The 17619-nt window shown below is 38.2% G+C and overlaps 1 protein-coding gene across 1 annotated transcript in view; it reads right to left on the minus strand.

Moving 5' to 3' along the window:
* CSMD1 (CUB and Sushi multiple domains 1) overlaps positions 1-17619 on the minus strand; it is a 1692034-nt gene that overhangs the window by 66935 nt on the left and 1607480 nt on the right. Inside the window, exon 54 of the mRNA XM_077812120.1 lies at positions 13915-14088. Coding sequence (XP_077668246.1) covers positions 13915-14088 — 174 coding nt within the window. The remainder of the gene's footprint in view (positions 1-13914; positions 14089-17619) is intronic.

Genomic DNA, 17619 nt, shown 5'->3' on the forward strand with positions numbered 1-17619 from the left:
ATATACCAATATGCATGTTGTAAAAAGAATATACTATGTATTGGTGAAAGGTTGCAATGGTGAATCAGTTGCAGATAAACATCCTGATCTTATTTTGCAGAAATATATCACTTTACAGTTATGGAGTAGATTAATATTTCTATCAGCATTTTACAGATTGGAGAATTTAGGTTCAAGGTAATTAGAAGAATAATTTCACACAATAGCACAGTAAATCAGTGTCAGCACCAGGTTTATAATCCAGGTAACATGATTGCCCATCTTACTCCTAATACTCTAACCTCCAGAAGAATTGTTTACCCTGTCTATCGCTCTCCTCCTCTTTACTGAAAGGGGTTTCACCATTATCCATAATCAACCAAAGAATGAGAAAAAATATTGAAACATTTTGAAAATTGCTCCAATTTCTTGAAAGATTTGTGAGCTGACAAAGGCAAATTTTGTCTCAAAACTCTTCCATGACTAACAGTTTGTTCAACTCTTGTACTGGATCCATTGCTGCAGTAACCATTTGTCATAACTACATGCTTTCTATTTCATTTTCAACACAATTCAGATGGCAAAAATAAAATAAAATACATTTTCTGAAGTTTGAGCTTTGGGTTAACAGCTATTCCTGCCAAGCTATCTCCTGCCAAGCCAATAATAGGAAATTAAGCAGAAATACTATTGTTTCAAGATGATATGTTGCCCTACAGCTATTCAAAAGCAATTTTAACTGAATTATCTCTGAAACAGAGTAGGGAGAATAGAAACACTTAATTCTCTGGGAAGACTGGAAACATGGCATATTCAAAGAATATATTAAATTCCCAAAGAATCGCTTTGTCTGTGTGATACAGTGTTTTCATTCTTATATCAGCAGCATCTGTCTAGCCAACTCAGTGATGTGTAAAATGCAGGATACTTGCTGAATATATAATTTATGCATGTGGTCTGTGCAACAAAATTGCTGCATCATGCATGAATTCTTATTAAAAGTTTATGCAAAAAAGGATATCCTGTACAATGGAAAGTATTGTAAAACTTACCCTTCAGTGTCATTTAAATTAACCTATGTTTTCAAAAAGATATATATGACTTTAATGTGACTAACAAGGACTGCAGTAAGGGATGCTTTAGGAAAGAATTTGAGCTGGTTGGCACATAGAACTAAACCAGAAGATTTCCTGATTGCCCTTCACCCTGGACCCAGTTGTAAATCAAGGCAAGAGAGTAGAAAGAGATTGCTTTCTCGCAATGACAGCTGTCAAAGATTACATGGGAAATGAGTTCTGGCACTCTCAATTTAGCTTGTTGAGAAAGGCAGAATAATGGTTTAGTCTGCCCTGAAGATTCTGGAACCTCACTCTGAGTATATTCAAACCCATTAGGACAAAGAAGTGAAAAGATTGCATCAGAGTTCTTTAGGCAGTTTTCTGTTAAAAAGTTGAAAGCTCATTAAAAAGTACATCATTCCTAGTATTTCATTTCCTGTTCTTTTTTTTTTATTTTTCCTAGACAGGAATATATGGTTAAACTTATAAAAAATGATATCTGCATTTTAAAAAAAAACATGTTTTGTTTGAAAAACACTGCAATGTTATCAATCACCAACAGAATTCTGATTTTAAACACACATTTGAGTTGTCACTCGTGATGAATCAAGGCAGAGATTTCACTCTCTGAGTGCAAAGCAAATTCTAGGAGACACTGCCTTAGTAGTAGTAGGCATCCTTTAGTCTCGAGAGACCATGAATGTGCACCCCTGAAAGGTAAATAATTTACTCAGTTGATTTTATGGCAACTGCAAACGTGGCTGAAGAGACCCACTCGAGAAAGACAATCTCTGCCACATCCGTTACATTTAAAGGTAATGTTTTGACCCTTTGGGCTCTGCCTTCTGCAAGCTCCTTTCTCCTCTGCTAAGATGGACTGCTTCCTCTCATATCTCCGGAGACATTTGTTAAGCTCTTGTTTCCAAAGGCTGCAGTCTTGAGTGTGATCTTCCCATTTGTCCACCTCCATGTCCATTTCTTTGAGGTCTCGCTTGCAAACATCCTTGAAATGCAATTTTGGGTGTCCTTTGGGTCTTTTTCCAGATGCCAATTCACCCTAGAGGATGTCCTTTGGGATGAGCCCAATCATTCATTTGGCACATATGCCCAAGCCAGCTGAGGCATCTCTGTTTGAGGAGCATTTGCATGCTGGGTATGCTGGCCCATTTGAGCACTTCAGTGTTGGTTACTCTGTCCCTCCATGAGATTCCAAAGATTTGACGAAAGCAATGCATACAAAAGCTGTTGAGCCTCTTTTCCTGATGAGAGTAGAAGAGTCTCGCTCCCATACAAAAGTGTGCTGATAACACATGCAAGATACACACAGATCTTTGTGTGTTTGTTGTTTTGCCATACCCTGTTGTTCAGTCTAGACATTGCTGTGGTGGCTTTTCCAATGCAGATGTTGAGTTCTGTTTCAAGTGAAAGGGCAGTAGAATAGATTTTCCTCATTTTATGACCTCAGATGGTATGTGGTCTTTTCCAGGGGCCTTTCCATTGGGGAGGCCATCTATGGCAAGGCAAAGCTCCTTGACGGTCAGTTCATTGTCGAGTTGGGTCATAACAGGCAGGCTTTTGATGGCATAGATGGCTGTGTCCATAACAATATTTTCATGAGTCAGGTCAGGCTATGCCTGCTACCGATATTTTAGTATCTTTCTGGAAACTCCTGCAGCAGATTGGGTACTAGATGTACTTGTTCTTTCTCTCCTCTGGATTTTACTGGTGATGCCGAGAAGGGGGTCCTGAAGCATGGGCAACTCAGGGCCTCCATATCATCTGCCCCAACTTGCACCCTGGAGAAATACTCCAGCTTCGCCTCGAGCATTGACACAACCCGGTAGGTAGCAGTCACTGGTTCTAAGCTCTTACCCACTGGCGTAGAGTTGACAACTGGATTATCTGAGGACTTTCACTAGATCAACGATGCTCGTTAAACTACCGTGATTAATGACAAAATGTGGCTATCACATCCCTCCAAGAAACATGGCTAGCACTCAGCGGATCTCTCAAAGAAAAAGAATACACATTTTTCTGGCAGGGGAAAAGAGCAGAAGAAACACAAGAGCATGGAGTGTGATTTGCCATCAAGAACTCACTTCTGGAGATGCTTAAGCCACCTACAAATGGATCAGAGAGAATTTGGTACTACGGTTGTTCACATCTGAAGGCCCAGTCAACCTCGTGAGTGTGTATGCCCCAACACTCTCCTTGTCTTCTGACATCAAGAACCAGTTCTATAATCAGTTGAACACCACCATCAGCAAGATTCTGAAACACAAATATGTTTTCCGGCTAAGGGACTTTAATGCAAGGATGGGAGCTTATCATGAAGCCTGGACCAACTGTCTGTGTCAACACGGAACTGGTAAGATGAATGGAAATGGTCAGAGACTGCTAGAATTTTGTTTTAACAAACTCATTCTTCTAGACAAAGTCGCAACACAAAAAGTGTCTTGGAAACATCCTAGACCTGGCCACTGGCACCACCTAGATCTTATCACAAGGTGTGCCAACCTTAACATCCTCCTCATAACTCACAGTTATCAGAGTGCTGATTGTGACACAGACCACTCTCTGGTATGCAGGAAAGTCAGACTTAAACCAAAGACAAGACACAGATCGAAAGTAAAAGGATGTCCTTGTATTGACCTCAGTGCCATAGCAAACCAAGAAAAGTCAAGAACATACTACAACAAGCCCTTGACACCAGTAATTGTGCCACAAACACCTCGCTGAACTGGGAGCAACTGAAGAACACAATCTACGATGCAGCTCTGTCAGTCTTTGAGAAGAAGCAAAACAAGACTAATGACTGGTTTGATGCATGTTCCAGTGTGTTGACACCAGTTATAAGGGCCAAATGCACAGCCCAAACCAACTACAAGAGAGACCCAAATGAAAAAACCTTACAAGCACTGAGAGTGGCAAGAACCAAGGTACAAGAAACTTCTCGATGATGCGCCAGTGACTATTGGCTGCACTTACGTGAAAGCATCCATGTAGCAGCTGATGCAGGCAACATCAGAAACATGCATGACGGGATCCAGAAAACCTTGGTTCCAACTTTAAAGAAGACACCCCATTGGAATCAACAACGGGGGAAACAATCAAAGACCGCACCAACCAGATGGTAGAACCCTAGTCTGAGCTTTACTAGCATGAAAATATTGAGACACTGCCTAAGAAAACACTATATAATGATGCCAGAGTAAGGTATGTTGGCAGAGTTCATTGTAAAGTCACAAAATGGTAAATGCCAAATGAACTGAAACAAACAAGGAAAGGTTAACACATTACCTGGTTTTATCTATGTCTTAAATAGATGTGAGTTTTTCCTTTAGTATTAATGAAAAACTGATTTTATATTTTCCCCCCTTCTTTCAAATGAAAACCACAGGGAACTAATTTTATTCTTGAAACATGACTGACTTCAATTGAACAAAAATCTGAGACTGGTGAATGATACAAATTACTCATCTATTTAATAAGGCAATAATGTTTGTCCAATACCCATTATATATTAGTTAAGATCTATTAGTTAAGATCTAAGGTCCTGGTCCTGCACTTAGTGCTTGTCTATCTAAACTGAGTACATCTGCACTATTGTAATTACACTGATGTAGTTATACTAGTGCAAACCTCTAATGTAGACACACTGCATAGATGTAAAATGTGACTTACAAATATGTAGCTTAAATTACCTCAGTAACTTAGCTGTAGCTATACTGTTGTAAAATAGCCCCATATAGAGAAGGTCTTACACACATTCTCGACTGTACTCACTCACATGAACAACCCCACTAAAGTAAATGGGAATACTTACGTGAATACAAGCATGTGTGTATATTTTTGAAGGATCAGCGCCTAAAACTATTTTTTTTGTTTTTAAAAATTCACAATACTGTGGTGTATATTATTGTTAGAGCTCTGCCAAATATTCACTTGAATTATTAACAAAATGCAGTGTTTCCTGAATAGTGTCATGTCAACGAAAATTTCCACCATATTAAAAGAAATTTGGGGTGGGGCTAGCAGGTGACAGGGATGCACGTGAAAATGTTTCTATGAGGTGTATCATGGTACATTTTTGAATTCTAACCAAGAGAATTGAAAGAACTGAAAAGTGAACTGTAAGGCTGGATGGAGGTTACTAGTGGTGTTCTTCAGGAACTGGTCTTGGGACCAATCTTATTTAACATTTTCTTAATGACCTTGGTACAAAAAGTGGGAGTATGCTAATAAAATTTCTGGATGACACAAAGTTGGGAGGCATTGCCAACACAGATGACGACCGGAATATCATATGAGAAGATCTGGACAACCTTGAAAACTAGAATAGTATAAATGGGATGACATTTAATAGTGCAGAGGGGAAGGTCATGCACTTAGGGACTAACAACAAGAATTTTTTGGTATAAGCTGGGGACATGTCAGTTGCAAGCAACAGAGAAAAAGAAAGACCTGGATGATCAAAGGATGACAATAAGCCACCAATATGATGCAGCTGTGAAAAAAGCTAATGCAATACTAGGAGGCATCAGGTGATATATTTCCAGTAGAGACAGGGAAGTGCTAGTACCATCATACAAAGCACTGATAAGACCTCAACTGGATTACTGTGTGCAATTCTTGTGTCCCACATTTAAGAAACATGAACTCAAACTGGAACAGGTGCAGAGGAGGGCTGCTAGGATGATCAGAGGAATGGAAAACCTATCTCATGAGAGAAGACTCAAAGAGCTTTGCTTGTTTAGCCTAACCAAACAAAGGCTGAGGGGACATAGGATTGCTCTCTAGAAATACATTAGGGAGAGAGAGGAGTTATTTAACTTATGTGCCAATGTTGACACAAGAACAAATGGATATAAACTGGCCATCAGTAAGTTTAGGCTCGAAATTAGACACAGGTTTCTAACCATCAGAGGAGTGAAGTTCTGGAACAAACTTCCAATGGGAGCAGTGGGGGCAAAAAACCTAACTGGCTGAACTTAATATGTTTATGGAGAGGGAAAGGTGTTATATAATTGCCTACAATGGCATGTAGCTGATCTGTGACTGCCAATAGAAAATATCCCCAATGGCTGGTGATGGGACACTAAATGGTTGCAACAGAGAATTCTTTCCCATGTGTCTGGCTGGTGGGTCTTGCCCAAATCTAAAGGTCAAATTGACCACTGTATTCCTTCCTGGGAAAGGAATTTTTCCCCAGGTCAGATTTGCAGAGACCCTGGTTGTTTTCAGCCTTCATCTGCAGCATAAGTCACTTCCAGGTCTAACCCAGACAGAGTAAATAGTGGATTCTCTGCAACATTAAGTCTTCAAATCATGTGTTGAGGAATTCAGTAACTCAGTCACAGGTTATGGGTCTATTACTGGAATGGGTGGGCGAGGTTCTGTGATCTGAAATGTGCAAGAGATTACACTAGTTGGTCATGATGGTCCCTTCTGGCCTTAAAGTCTATGAGTATGTGTTTTCATACCGGTATAACTGTACCCATATAATGAGATCAATATAACTGATAAAACTTTTCCCAATTATAAGGCCTTAGTCTGTAGCATCCTTTTTTAAACCTGTTTTCTCAGTCCTGTATGAAAGGAAGGAGGACAATATGCTCTCAAAGTATGACACAGTTAGGAGCAAGTCTGCCAGCTACCAAAGAATTTGTAGATGTCCACAGAAACATAATGTGATTTAAGCTTTTGTTTATATTCTACTGTAAGTTATTAATTCTGCTCTTTCTCCAGTGCATATTGTATAAAACAAAATTGTATCTATTATACAAATGTATGTGAGATGACCATTGGGCTGTTATGAATGAATTTAACTCCAGTCAGGAGATATTTTTACAGGCATTATAAGTAACTGCTTACTGTGAATAAATGCATGTTGGACATTTGTTTTTCTTTTAAAAAAAAGCATGTCCATCACATTGGTACCTAAGGTACTTCTAGCTCGAGGTTTCAGCCACTAACTCACACCACCTAAGACTATTCAAAGGGCTTTTTAGACCACATGCTATTGAGGTGACAAACAACCAAATAAGGACTTCAGGATAAATATTTATTTAGGCACATGAAATAATAACTCAATATAACAAGAACTGCAATTGACTATAACAAGATGTTTTTCCAAAATTTCACACCAACACTACCATCACTTTGGCTCCTCCCATGAAAGCAATGGTAGAAGCATTAGTCTAGAAAGACACAGATGTTTTAAACATCACGCCGTGTACATGCTATCTAAGAAAGTTAGAAGACACAGGATGAAATGTGGGTCCCACTGACATCAATAGCAAAATTCCTATTCAGTTCAATGGGGACAGGATTTCACCTATTATGTTTAAAACACTGACAGCTACCAGAAACCCCTGCATATACCAGTGCTCTCACCATTTTTACCACCAGTAGAGCTGGTGGTACCAATGTTAGGAAAGACTAATGTAGAAACAGCCTAGTAGTCCTCAGGTCATATTTGGATATAAAATGTCAAGTAATTAGTTGCTTTTATGTAAACAGATTCTAGACATAATGGGCTAAAACAGGAGTTACACAGTATGATTTTTGTTTGTTAAGTAAATGGGTTCTTCCTTTAGTGAAAAGGCTGCTAGGAACTTTTTAGTATCATTGCAACAGAAATACTCTGAATTGTCTAGCTGTATTTACAAATGTTTACTGAGCATGATGAATAATCCTGTTGCAAATTGAAATAAAATAACTTTCATTCTACAATAGCAAATGGCAGGCACAATTACAGTGAGTGAAGCCAAAAGTTCATTACTGATGCAAGTGAACTAGACTGAGATCTGGAAGAATGGTTTATGTAAAATCTCTGTTGAATTAAAGGGTACAGGTCTGCTAGCATCATGAATATTTTTGTACTAGGATACTCTAGAGACTGGAAAGTTTGTCTTCCCTATTCACAATTTCACTAAAAAATTAATATTTTACTGTAGCTAATGGTTCTTCTCCATTACTCAAATAGGAGACTTGTAGGGCAAAGGTATGTGTTATATGAAGAGGTGTTCAGCTGGAGGCATTGTTCCCTCTGAATAAATCCTGAATCAATGTAACTGGATGAAAGGTGTTTTATATAATATGGAATCTAGATGGAATGGATTTATACAAGTACTCTAGTAAAAATATTTTCAATTTAATTTGTACAAATTTTGGTTGAAAATATTTTGAATAAAATGTGAAACAATCTCTGGAAATTCCAACAAAATAAAAATTAAAAATGCAGATTTTTTTTAAAAAATGAACATAATTCTTTGGCATGATTTTGTTCCAAGTATATTTAGGTGCAGTGTGTAAAGTGACAATTACAGGGGTCCATTCAAAACACAAAATATATGGTTCCACTACTTGTACTAAAAGAGGTCATTTTGGGTTTTTTGTATTTTATATGGTATAATGGAGGAGATTCAGTAACAAATTGTGAAAAATGAGATCTTTTAGTCTACCTTTCTCTCTTCTTTTTCCCTCCATAAGTGGCATAATCCAGGCAGGTATTTTATTTCATGATTTCTGCCCAAAAGAACTTGAAACTGTTTTCACCTAAGATTGGACCCCTCAATCCAAATTATTAAAAAAAATAAACAAATCAAATTACTACAATAATTATGCTAAAATAATCATAAGGTCAGATAGAAAACTCACCAAAAAGAAGCACATACAGAGGTAAAACTCATAGCCTTATTGGACCAAATACTGCTCTCAGTTACACCCATAATCACCCAGTGAAGCTGGGGAGGTGGCACTGATGTAACTAAGAGCAAAGGTGCTGTCTAGTGTACTCAGTTATATTGCTATAATTATACAGGTGTATTTTTACCAGTATAAACACACACAGACAGGAGTCTTGCTGGAGCACAGCAGGGTTACACAAAGCAGTGGGGCTCAGACATGCTGTATGTCTCTCTCGCTGCTCCTTTTAGCAGGTGTCAAATGCTCTGTGGTCATTGTGGTTCCATATACTTGATGCAAAGAGCAGCATACAACATGTTTTGGTGTTTCATTTCTTTCCTTGCAAATTCATAGAGACATAGATGTTAAGGCCACAAAACTTGTATTTAAATTAAAATAAGTGATCTCATTGGCTTCAACAGGACAACCCACATGTGATAAGATAAGCATGTATGTTAGTGTTTGCAGGATTGGGGCCCTAGTTATTGTTGTACAATGAATAAAACTGTTTTCCAAATGAAAATGCATAATACATACCAATGAGATAAACACAGTAGAAAAATAAATACGCTTCAATGAATAAAAAATTATTCCCCTTGGAAGAACAAACACTACAAGAAATAAAAGGAAATAGTAATATTGCAGTAAAAATTATTCCCAGGAGGATGCCAGAAAGCTCCTTATTCTAGATTATGAAATAATGACTCTGCAGGAGATAATCAGTTCTGTTGTATATAGAAATAAATAGATACACCACTTATGTTCATCAGAGCACAGTTTTGAGTTACAGAAGCATTGAAAGTACTTAATTCCCACTCTCAACGATTCTGACTTAAAAAGTTAGGTTTGATCCCTCTAAATTATAAATTTCTAAATAATAACTTCAGAATATTTCTCAGGATGTAGTTTTAATAATTGGGGAGCAGATCTATGAATACTAATATATTACCACAATATCAAATATTACTTATAGAAAACTAAAATAATAAAGAAGCAGAGTACAATTATGAAATAATACCAGTTCTTAAGTCAAAAGTTTTCCTGATTTTATTATTATAAAATACAATGTAATTGAAATGCTGTCTTTTACAGCCCCAACAAATAGATCATAGCCTTTATACAGCAGATATCTGGAACAGAATTCATGGTTTTAAACTACTTTAGCAGCATTACACCCAAAATCAATACAACAATAATCTTAAACCAAATCTGCATCAAATATTTCCTTCCTGTTCAAGCGAAGTACCTTCTGATGCATGACTCATGACAAAATAGTGGTTATTACATTTTAGGGAACACATCTAACTAAAATCAAAGGATTCTTTAGACCAACAGAAATGGCCAACAACATTTCATTAAACTCTTTTCAAAGCATGGTCTACTCTGTAAAGAGATTTTTTAAATGGCAACATGTTGCTATGTTGACTGTGTTTCGGTTTCTGTATCTAATATGTTCAGTTTGCCAAGAAAACTCAGCCTAGGCTCTGAAAATCAAGCTTGGTTACTTTCTTCTTAAACATCACCACCTTTAGAAATGATTCTGCAGGCAAAGTCTGCGGCATCTGTGCAATATCAGTGCCTTTAATGAAATGAATGTAGTCAATGATACTGCTGATGATGGACAAGAAGTAATAAAATCTAATTAACTCTCTCAGCTGAGCTGACACACCAGTGCAAAAAAAATACATTAAAAATAGTAAGACCCCTCTTTTACAAAAACACTTAAATTCATGCTTTAATCTATCTTTATTCTGCACAGCACTTATATAGGTTTTCAACTTTAAGCAAATTCTTAAGTCCCATTGATTTCAATGAGATTTAAACACTTACTTAAGAGTTATCCTCAGTCATGATTCTTTCTTATGTCGTGGCCTCAAAGCTTATTTTTTTCATTAAGTAAATACTGGGTATGTTTTTCTGTAGGCGAAGGTAGCAGGAACTCCAGTAGTTATGTTTTCTTAACACTTTCCAGTATATGCAACTATTTTAATTGTTTATAACTCTGTAACATTTTAGCTGTTTTGGCTGTAATTCTATGCTTGCTCTATCAGGCTAATTAATATTATTATGCAACAATTTCAGCATAAATAGTTCTGCCATTTCCAAAATTAAGTTAGGGAACACAAGTATGTTTGCCACAGTTGAAAAAAATCCAACTCTTTTAGTATAGTCATGCTTTGGAACGTAGACATTAAATTTGGCAGGGCAGTAGCTCTGGATTAAGGGAGATGCCTTTTGCTCTCCCTGTGAAAATTCATCCTGACTTGGCCAAATTATAAGCCTCCAAAAAATCAAAAAACTCATAAGAGTTTAGCAGCTGGCTGCTCAAATCTCTGAACATTCCAGTCCACTGAGCATACTCCCAGCCCCATGGAGTTCCCTACATATATTTGGATGGTACATAGAAAAAAAAAAAACAAACTTCAGGATACTCTTTGGCCCATTGGCTGTTTTTGATACACGTATGAAGTCAAGTGAGAACAATGAAAGCCCACTCTTTCACATAAAGTCAGCATAAAGTCCATACAGAAATGCAGCACTTGCACCCTCGGAATGAATGGGATGCTTTATCAAACTGGGATCCCAAAGAGGGCAGATGTTGGCAGGAGTTGCGGCCATAATTACCATAATTACCAACGCTTATGGATACCCTTGTGCAAGATTTCAAACCATATAAACTAATATAAAAACTATAACTAATATAGCTACCCCCATGTGGATTCAGCTCCAGTCATGTAACACATTTAAAAAGGAAAAGAGCAATAGACATGAACCATGACTGAGATAATGTCAGATCAACCTAACATTTGGAATTTTCTGACTTACGTATTTGATTTCTATGCTTTCTTATCCTCAAAGTCCATTTCTCATTAATGTCAGTTTCTTGAATTTAACTTCAATGTGTTTGCCTGTTTGTTTATTTTTTTTTAAATCTGAGCAATTCAGCTTATGGAAATTGCAAGGGGCGGAATAACTGAAAACCATAGAGTCTATACTGGTAGCAATCAAGCCATATAAACTAGCATTGCACTTATTATATGCATAAAATCTTTCTTAAAATTGCTATTTGACAAATAAAATATTATTTAGAAGGTCCTTCTTTCTCTCAGTGTGAGAAATGGGAAAATATTTCTTAGTGTGTTAGTTACAATTTAATGATTCATTGCAATACATAAGAAAGTAAAAACCATTTGATCCTAAATAGGAATCTCTTTGCTAATTGCTATTGCTCAGTCCCAATAATTATGTTGTCGTGCAGTTAACTCACTTCAATATATTTTGAGAGTAGTGACTGGGGGAATTGCTACCCCTCTATAGAGAGCTAAGAGTCTAATTCCTCACACACTGAGCTTGAAATTGCTTCTGCCAGCTCTGGAATAATATGATGATCTAATCACCACAGTTAATTATCATTCTTAGCAACATCATTGTAATAAATATATGATTTCAATATACCTACAGGTGGAGATAATAAAACCAGCAATAACTGCACTTGACTTTATCACAGACTTGTATTCCCCTTTTTAGTCTCCCCCAAACTTTTCTGCTCAGACACAAGGTAAAAAGAAATCCGTGTGTGTCATGAGTTTCAACACTATAAAGACGTGGATTTCTGGGAAGGAACAAACAGCATTCACATTTAGTTCATGCTTAAATAACCACAACAATTACTTTTTCTCATTCCAGAAATATTCAGGTAAAACATATTAGCTGGCATCGGTAAGTAATTTATCTACTTTAGTGTTGACCTACCATTCAGCAACTGGCCCATCTAGACTCCGGATTGGAGGCTTCTATCATTGCTAATGCTGATGGAGACAGAGGATGGAAAAAGACCCCCCTCACCTTCAGAACTTTGCCCTTAGATTCACACCAATGGGGAGAGAACCAAAAACTTTCAAAGGAATAGTCAAAGAAACGCTCTTGCTGTCTGCATTCGAGTGTAATTTGCTGTCACTTACTATTATTCAATTATTCTTGCCTATGTTATTTCTCAGCAGGACTACAGCAATGAGATTTACCTGGGTATGAAGCCTTCAGCACTTGGAAAATTCCAGCTGGTACAGAACATGGCAGCACATCTCCTTATCAACACAAGATACCATGAGCACGTCAAATGTATTCCCAACTCTCTACAATGGCTTTCCACAGAATTTTGAATAATGGTCTCAGTACTTATCTCAAGGGTGCTCCGTGGCCTGGGTTCCGGATATCTAAATGATTGACTAAAACTCCAGGAAGAAGACAGTAGTCAACAACTTTGCTCCTCTGGCTGATTGGACCTCTCTACAATAAGGGCCAATGTCATCTGTGTGGGAGAGAGAGCTTTCTTGGGGGCCGTCCCAAGACTGTGGAATGAATTCTCCTAGGAACTAAGGATCATAACAAATCTCAGCACCTTCTGCTCTAAGTGCAAAGCACATGTCTTTGACCTTGTCTTCTCTAACACACACACACACACACACACACACACACACACACACACACACACACACACACACAGAGGCAAGGTCAAAGAAATGTATCTTGCATTTAGAGCAGAAGGTGGTGAGGTTTGCAACAATTCTTAGATCATGGGAAAATTCATTCCACAGTCTTGGGACAGCCCCCGAGTTGGAGGAGCCTTTCAAATACTACTAGAGCATGGATAAGTCTTAGGGAAATAATATAGTATATTTTCATTTTGATGCATGAAGATTTATCTGTAGACCTATTAACTTTAATAAGAGTAATGTACTCTTTTCCTTACAAAAAACATTAGAGTAGCTCACCTAAAATCATCTAGGTTGTTTACGATGGTTTATTACCATGAATACAAAATTTAGGGCTAGATTCTCTGGTCCACCAAGTTCACTTTGCACCACTTACGCATTGCTAAGTACACTTTATATTGCTATAAGCAGTCATATTGCCTCAGGAGAATTCTCTCCATTTAGGACCTTAGATCAGTGGCATAATGGAGCCTTAATGACAAGTGGGGCTGGATGCCTGAGAATCAGGAAGCCACCATTGGTTCCTTGACCGCCTCCCTTCTTCAGTGTGCCAAAGCAGAGCTCAGGTGCAGAGGAGTCTCAAGCCCTAAAAGTTCAGGTTTAGAACTTGATCCAAAGTCTTATGAATTCAGTGGAAAGGATCCCATTTGGAGTACGTCCTTAGACAGGAAATGCTGAATGGAAATATTTCTTACCTCGGCAGGTAGGTAAAAGGCTGCTCCACTGTCCATTGCTCCGGCACTGTGCTCGAGAGGCACCTTGAAGTAAATACCCAGTGCCGCAGGTAAAGTTTACAACGTCATTCAAATTGAACTCGCTTCCATTAGTTACTCCATGGGCTGGGTTCCCAGGATGTCCACATGTGATTGCTGTTAAAATAAAACAAACAGACTAACATCTAATTGAAATGTGCAGTTCTATGGTATTACTTACATTTTAACCACTTATTTATTAATTTGCAATGTAGTCATCTTTTCTATTTATGTAATGCTAAAATATAAATTGAAGAAAATAGAAGATACATTTGTGGAGACTTTTCTATTTCTTTACAAAAAATGTTGAAAAAAAATCAGAAAATGTCCAGTATCTATATTTTAACTACTGCACAATAAAATACATATAAGTATACATGAGCATACTTAGATATAGAGCATACTATAGACAGATCTGAGATCTTTTCAACTAGACATTTAAAACAAAGTCGCTCTTTCTCAGAATTCTGTAGGGCCAGAAACCTGTACTCCAGTCAACTCAGATTTTATTTAACACTTCAGAAACACACACCTCTTGAATAGCAGGATTTTAAATAATGTTGATTTAAGGGAGGAGTCAGAACCCAGAACTAACCTTAGTAATATAAAAAATCCCTACAAAATATGTGTAGTTACCTTAAAATATCAAACTTTGATTTTATCTACTTGAAAGTTTTGGATTTATTCAGCTGAAATATTATTTCAAATAGATTTTCGGAATGTAAGTAATTATTTATTATTACTAAAAATAAAATAATAAAATAATAATAATAGTTGTTATTAATTAATTTGGTTTGTGTCCTCTCATAAGGAATTCTATCTTGCAGAGACTTATGCATGTGCTTAACTTTCACTAAGTGCCCAGTTCCATTGACAAAATGTGTTGCCATTTTCATACAGGATGTCACTGTTAAAAACAATAGTTTAGAATTGCACTGCAGTGCATTGTATCTAATTGTAAATCTTATGGTCAATGAAACTATTCATCCAGTCAAAGTTATGCATGTTTCAAGATGCTGCCCTACATTCTAAGTCCTTTGGGACATGGGTTGTGACTTGCTCTGATTTGTATAGCATGAAACACACTACCCGTGGCTAATAAATATTAAAGAAATGAATATGTAGAATGTTTATTCATAAAGTGCTTTAATTCAGAGAGCAAAGTCTGAATTGAGCCAGTAAGATATACAGGGGCTTTTTGCTCTGCTCTTTATGCTACTTGGGGAATTCCTGGAAATTCTGTTAGAAGTAGCACAAAGGGGAAGGAACCAGAGGCCAGGATCCATCTCTCTCTCTCTCTCTCTCTCTCTCTCTCCATAAAGATAGATAGATAGATAGATAGATAGATCATAAGGAAAAATAGTTAAATAAAGTTCAGAAGTGCTCTATAATAAACTGGAATGCCATATGGGATCAGATCAGTGATCCATTTAGATCTAGTGTCTAAGATCAGACAGTATCAAGAAACCCAGTAGTAGACTACAAAAAGAAAAGGTGTACTTGTGGCACCTTAGAGACTAACAAATTTATTTGAGCATAAGCTTTCGTGAGCTACAGCTCACTTCATTGGATTCATGCAGTGGAAAATACAGTGGGGAGATTTATATACACAGAGAACATGAAACAATGGGTGTTACCATACACACTGTAATGAGAGTGATCAGGTAAGGTGAGCTATTACCAGCAAGAGAGCGGGGGGAAAAAACCTTTTGTAGTGATAATCAAGGTGGGCCATTTCCAGCAGTTGACAAGAACATCTGAGGAACAGTGTGTGTCGGGGGGGAGCGGGAATAGTTTTACTTTGTGTAATGACCCATCCACTCCCAGTCTTTATTCAAGCCTAAAGTTAATTGTATCCAGTTTGCAAATTAATTCCAATTCAGCAGTCTCTTGTTGGAGTCTGTTTTTGAAGTTTTTTTGTTGAAGAATTGCCACTTTTAGGTCTGTAATTGAGTGACCAAAGAGATTGAAGTGTTCGCCGACTGGTTCTTGAATGTTATAATTCTTGATGTCTGATTTGTGCCCATTGATTCTTTTATGTAGAGTCTGTCCAGTTTGGCCAATGTACATGGCAGAGGGGCATTGCTGGAACATGATGGCATATACCACATTGGTAGATGTGCAGGTGAACGAGCCTCTGATAGAGTGGCTGATGTGATTAGGCCCTATAATGGTGTCCCCTGAATAGATATGTGGACACAGTTGGCTACGGGCTTTGTTACAAGGATAGGTTCCTGGGTTAGTGGTTCTGTTGTGTGGTGTGTGGTTGCCGGTGAGTATTAGCTTCAGGTTGGAGGGCTGTCTGTAAGCAAGGACTGGCCTGTCTCCCAAGATCTGTGAGAGTGATGGGTTGTCCTTCATGATAGATTGTAGATCCTTGATTATGCATTGGAGAGGTTTTAGTTGGGGGCTGAAGGTGACAGCTACTGGCGTTCTGTTATTTTCTTTGTTAGGCCTGTCCTGTAGTAGGTAACTTCTGGGTACTCTTCTGGCTCTGTCAATCTGTTTCTTCACTTCAGCAGATAGGTATTGTAGTTGTAAGAATGCTTGATAGAGATCTTGTAGGTGTTTGTCTCTGTCTGAGGGGTTGAAGCAAATGTGGTTGCATCGTAGAGCTTGGCTGTAGATAATGGATCGTGTGGTGTGGTCTGGATGAAAGCTGGAGGCATGTAGGTAGGCATAGCGGTCTGTAGGTTTCCAGTATAGGGTGGTGTTTATGTGACCATCGCTTATTAGCATGGTAGTGTCCAGGAAGTGGATCTCTTGTGTGGACTGGTCCAGGCTGAGGTTGATGGTGGGATGGAAATTGTTGAAATCATGGTGGAATTCCTCAAGGGTTTCTTTTCTATGGGTCCAGATAATGAAGATGTCATCAATGTAGCGCAAGTAGAGTAGGGGCATTAGGGGATGAGAGCTGAGGAAGCGTTCTAACTCAGCCATAAAAATGTTGGCATACTGTGGGGCCATGCGGGTACCCATAGCAGAGCCGCTGGTTTGAAGGTATACATTGTCCCCAAATGTGAAATAGTTATGGGTGAGGACAAAGTCACAAACTTCAGCCACCAGGTTTGCCATGACATTATCGGGGATACTGTTCCTGACGGCTTGTAGTCCATCTTTGTGTGGAATGTTGGTGTAGAGGGCTTCTACATCCATAGTGGCCAGGATGGTGTTTTCAGGAAGATCACCGATGGATTGTAGTTTCCTCAGGAAGTCAGTGGTGTCTTGAAGATAGCTGGGAGTGCTGGTAGCGTAGGGCCTGAGGAGGGAGTCTACATAGCCAGACAATCCTGCTGTCAGGGTGCCAATGCCTGAGATGATGGGGCATCGAAGATTTCCAGGTTTATGGATCTTGGGTAGCAGATAAAATACCCCTGGTTGGAGTTCTAGGGGTGTGTCTGTGCGGATTTGTTCCTGTGCTTTTTCAGGGAGTTTCTTGAGCAGATGGTGTAGTTTTTTTTGGTAACCCTCAGTCGGATCAGGGGGTAATGGCTTGTAGAAAGTGGTGTTGGAGAGCTGCCTAGCAGCCTCTTGTTCATATTCCGACCTATTCATGATGACAACAGCACCTCCTTTTTCAGCCTTTCTTGATTATGATGTCAGAGTTGTTTCTGAGGCTGTGGATGACATTGTGTTCTGCACGCCTGA

Source organism: Eretmochelys imbricata, chromosome 3 (assembly GCF_965152235.1).
Source record: "Eretmochelys imbricata isolate rEreImb1 chromosome 3, rEreImb1.hap1, whole genome shotgun sequence".
Lineage (NCBI taxonomy): Eukaryota > Metazoa > Chordata > Testudines > Cheloniidae > Eretmochelys > Eretmochelys imbricata.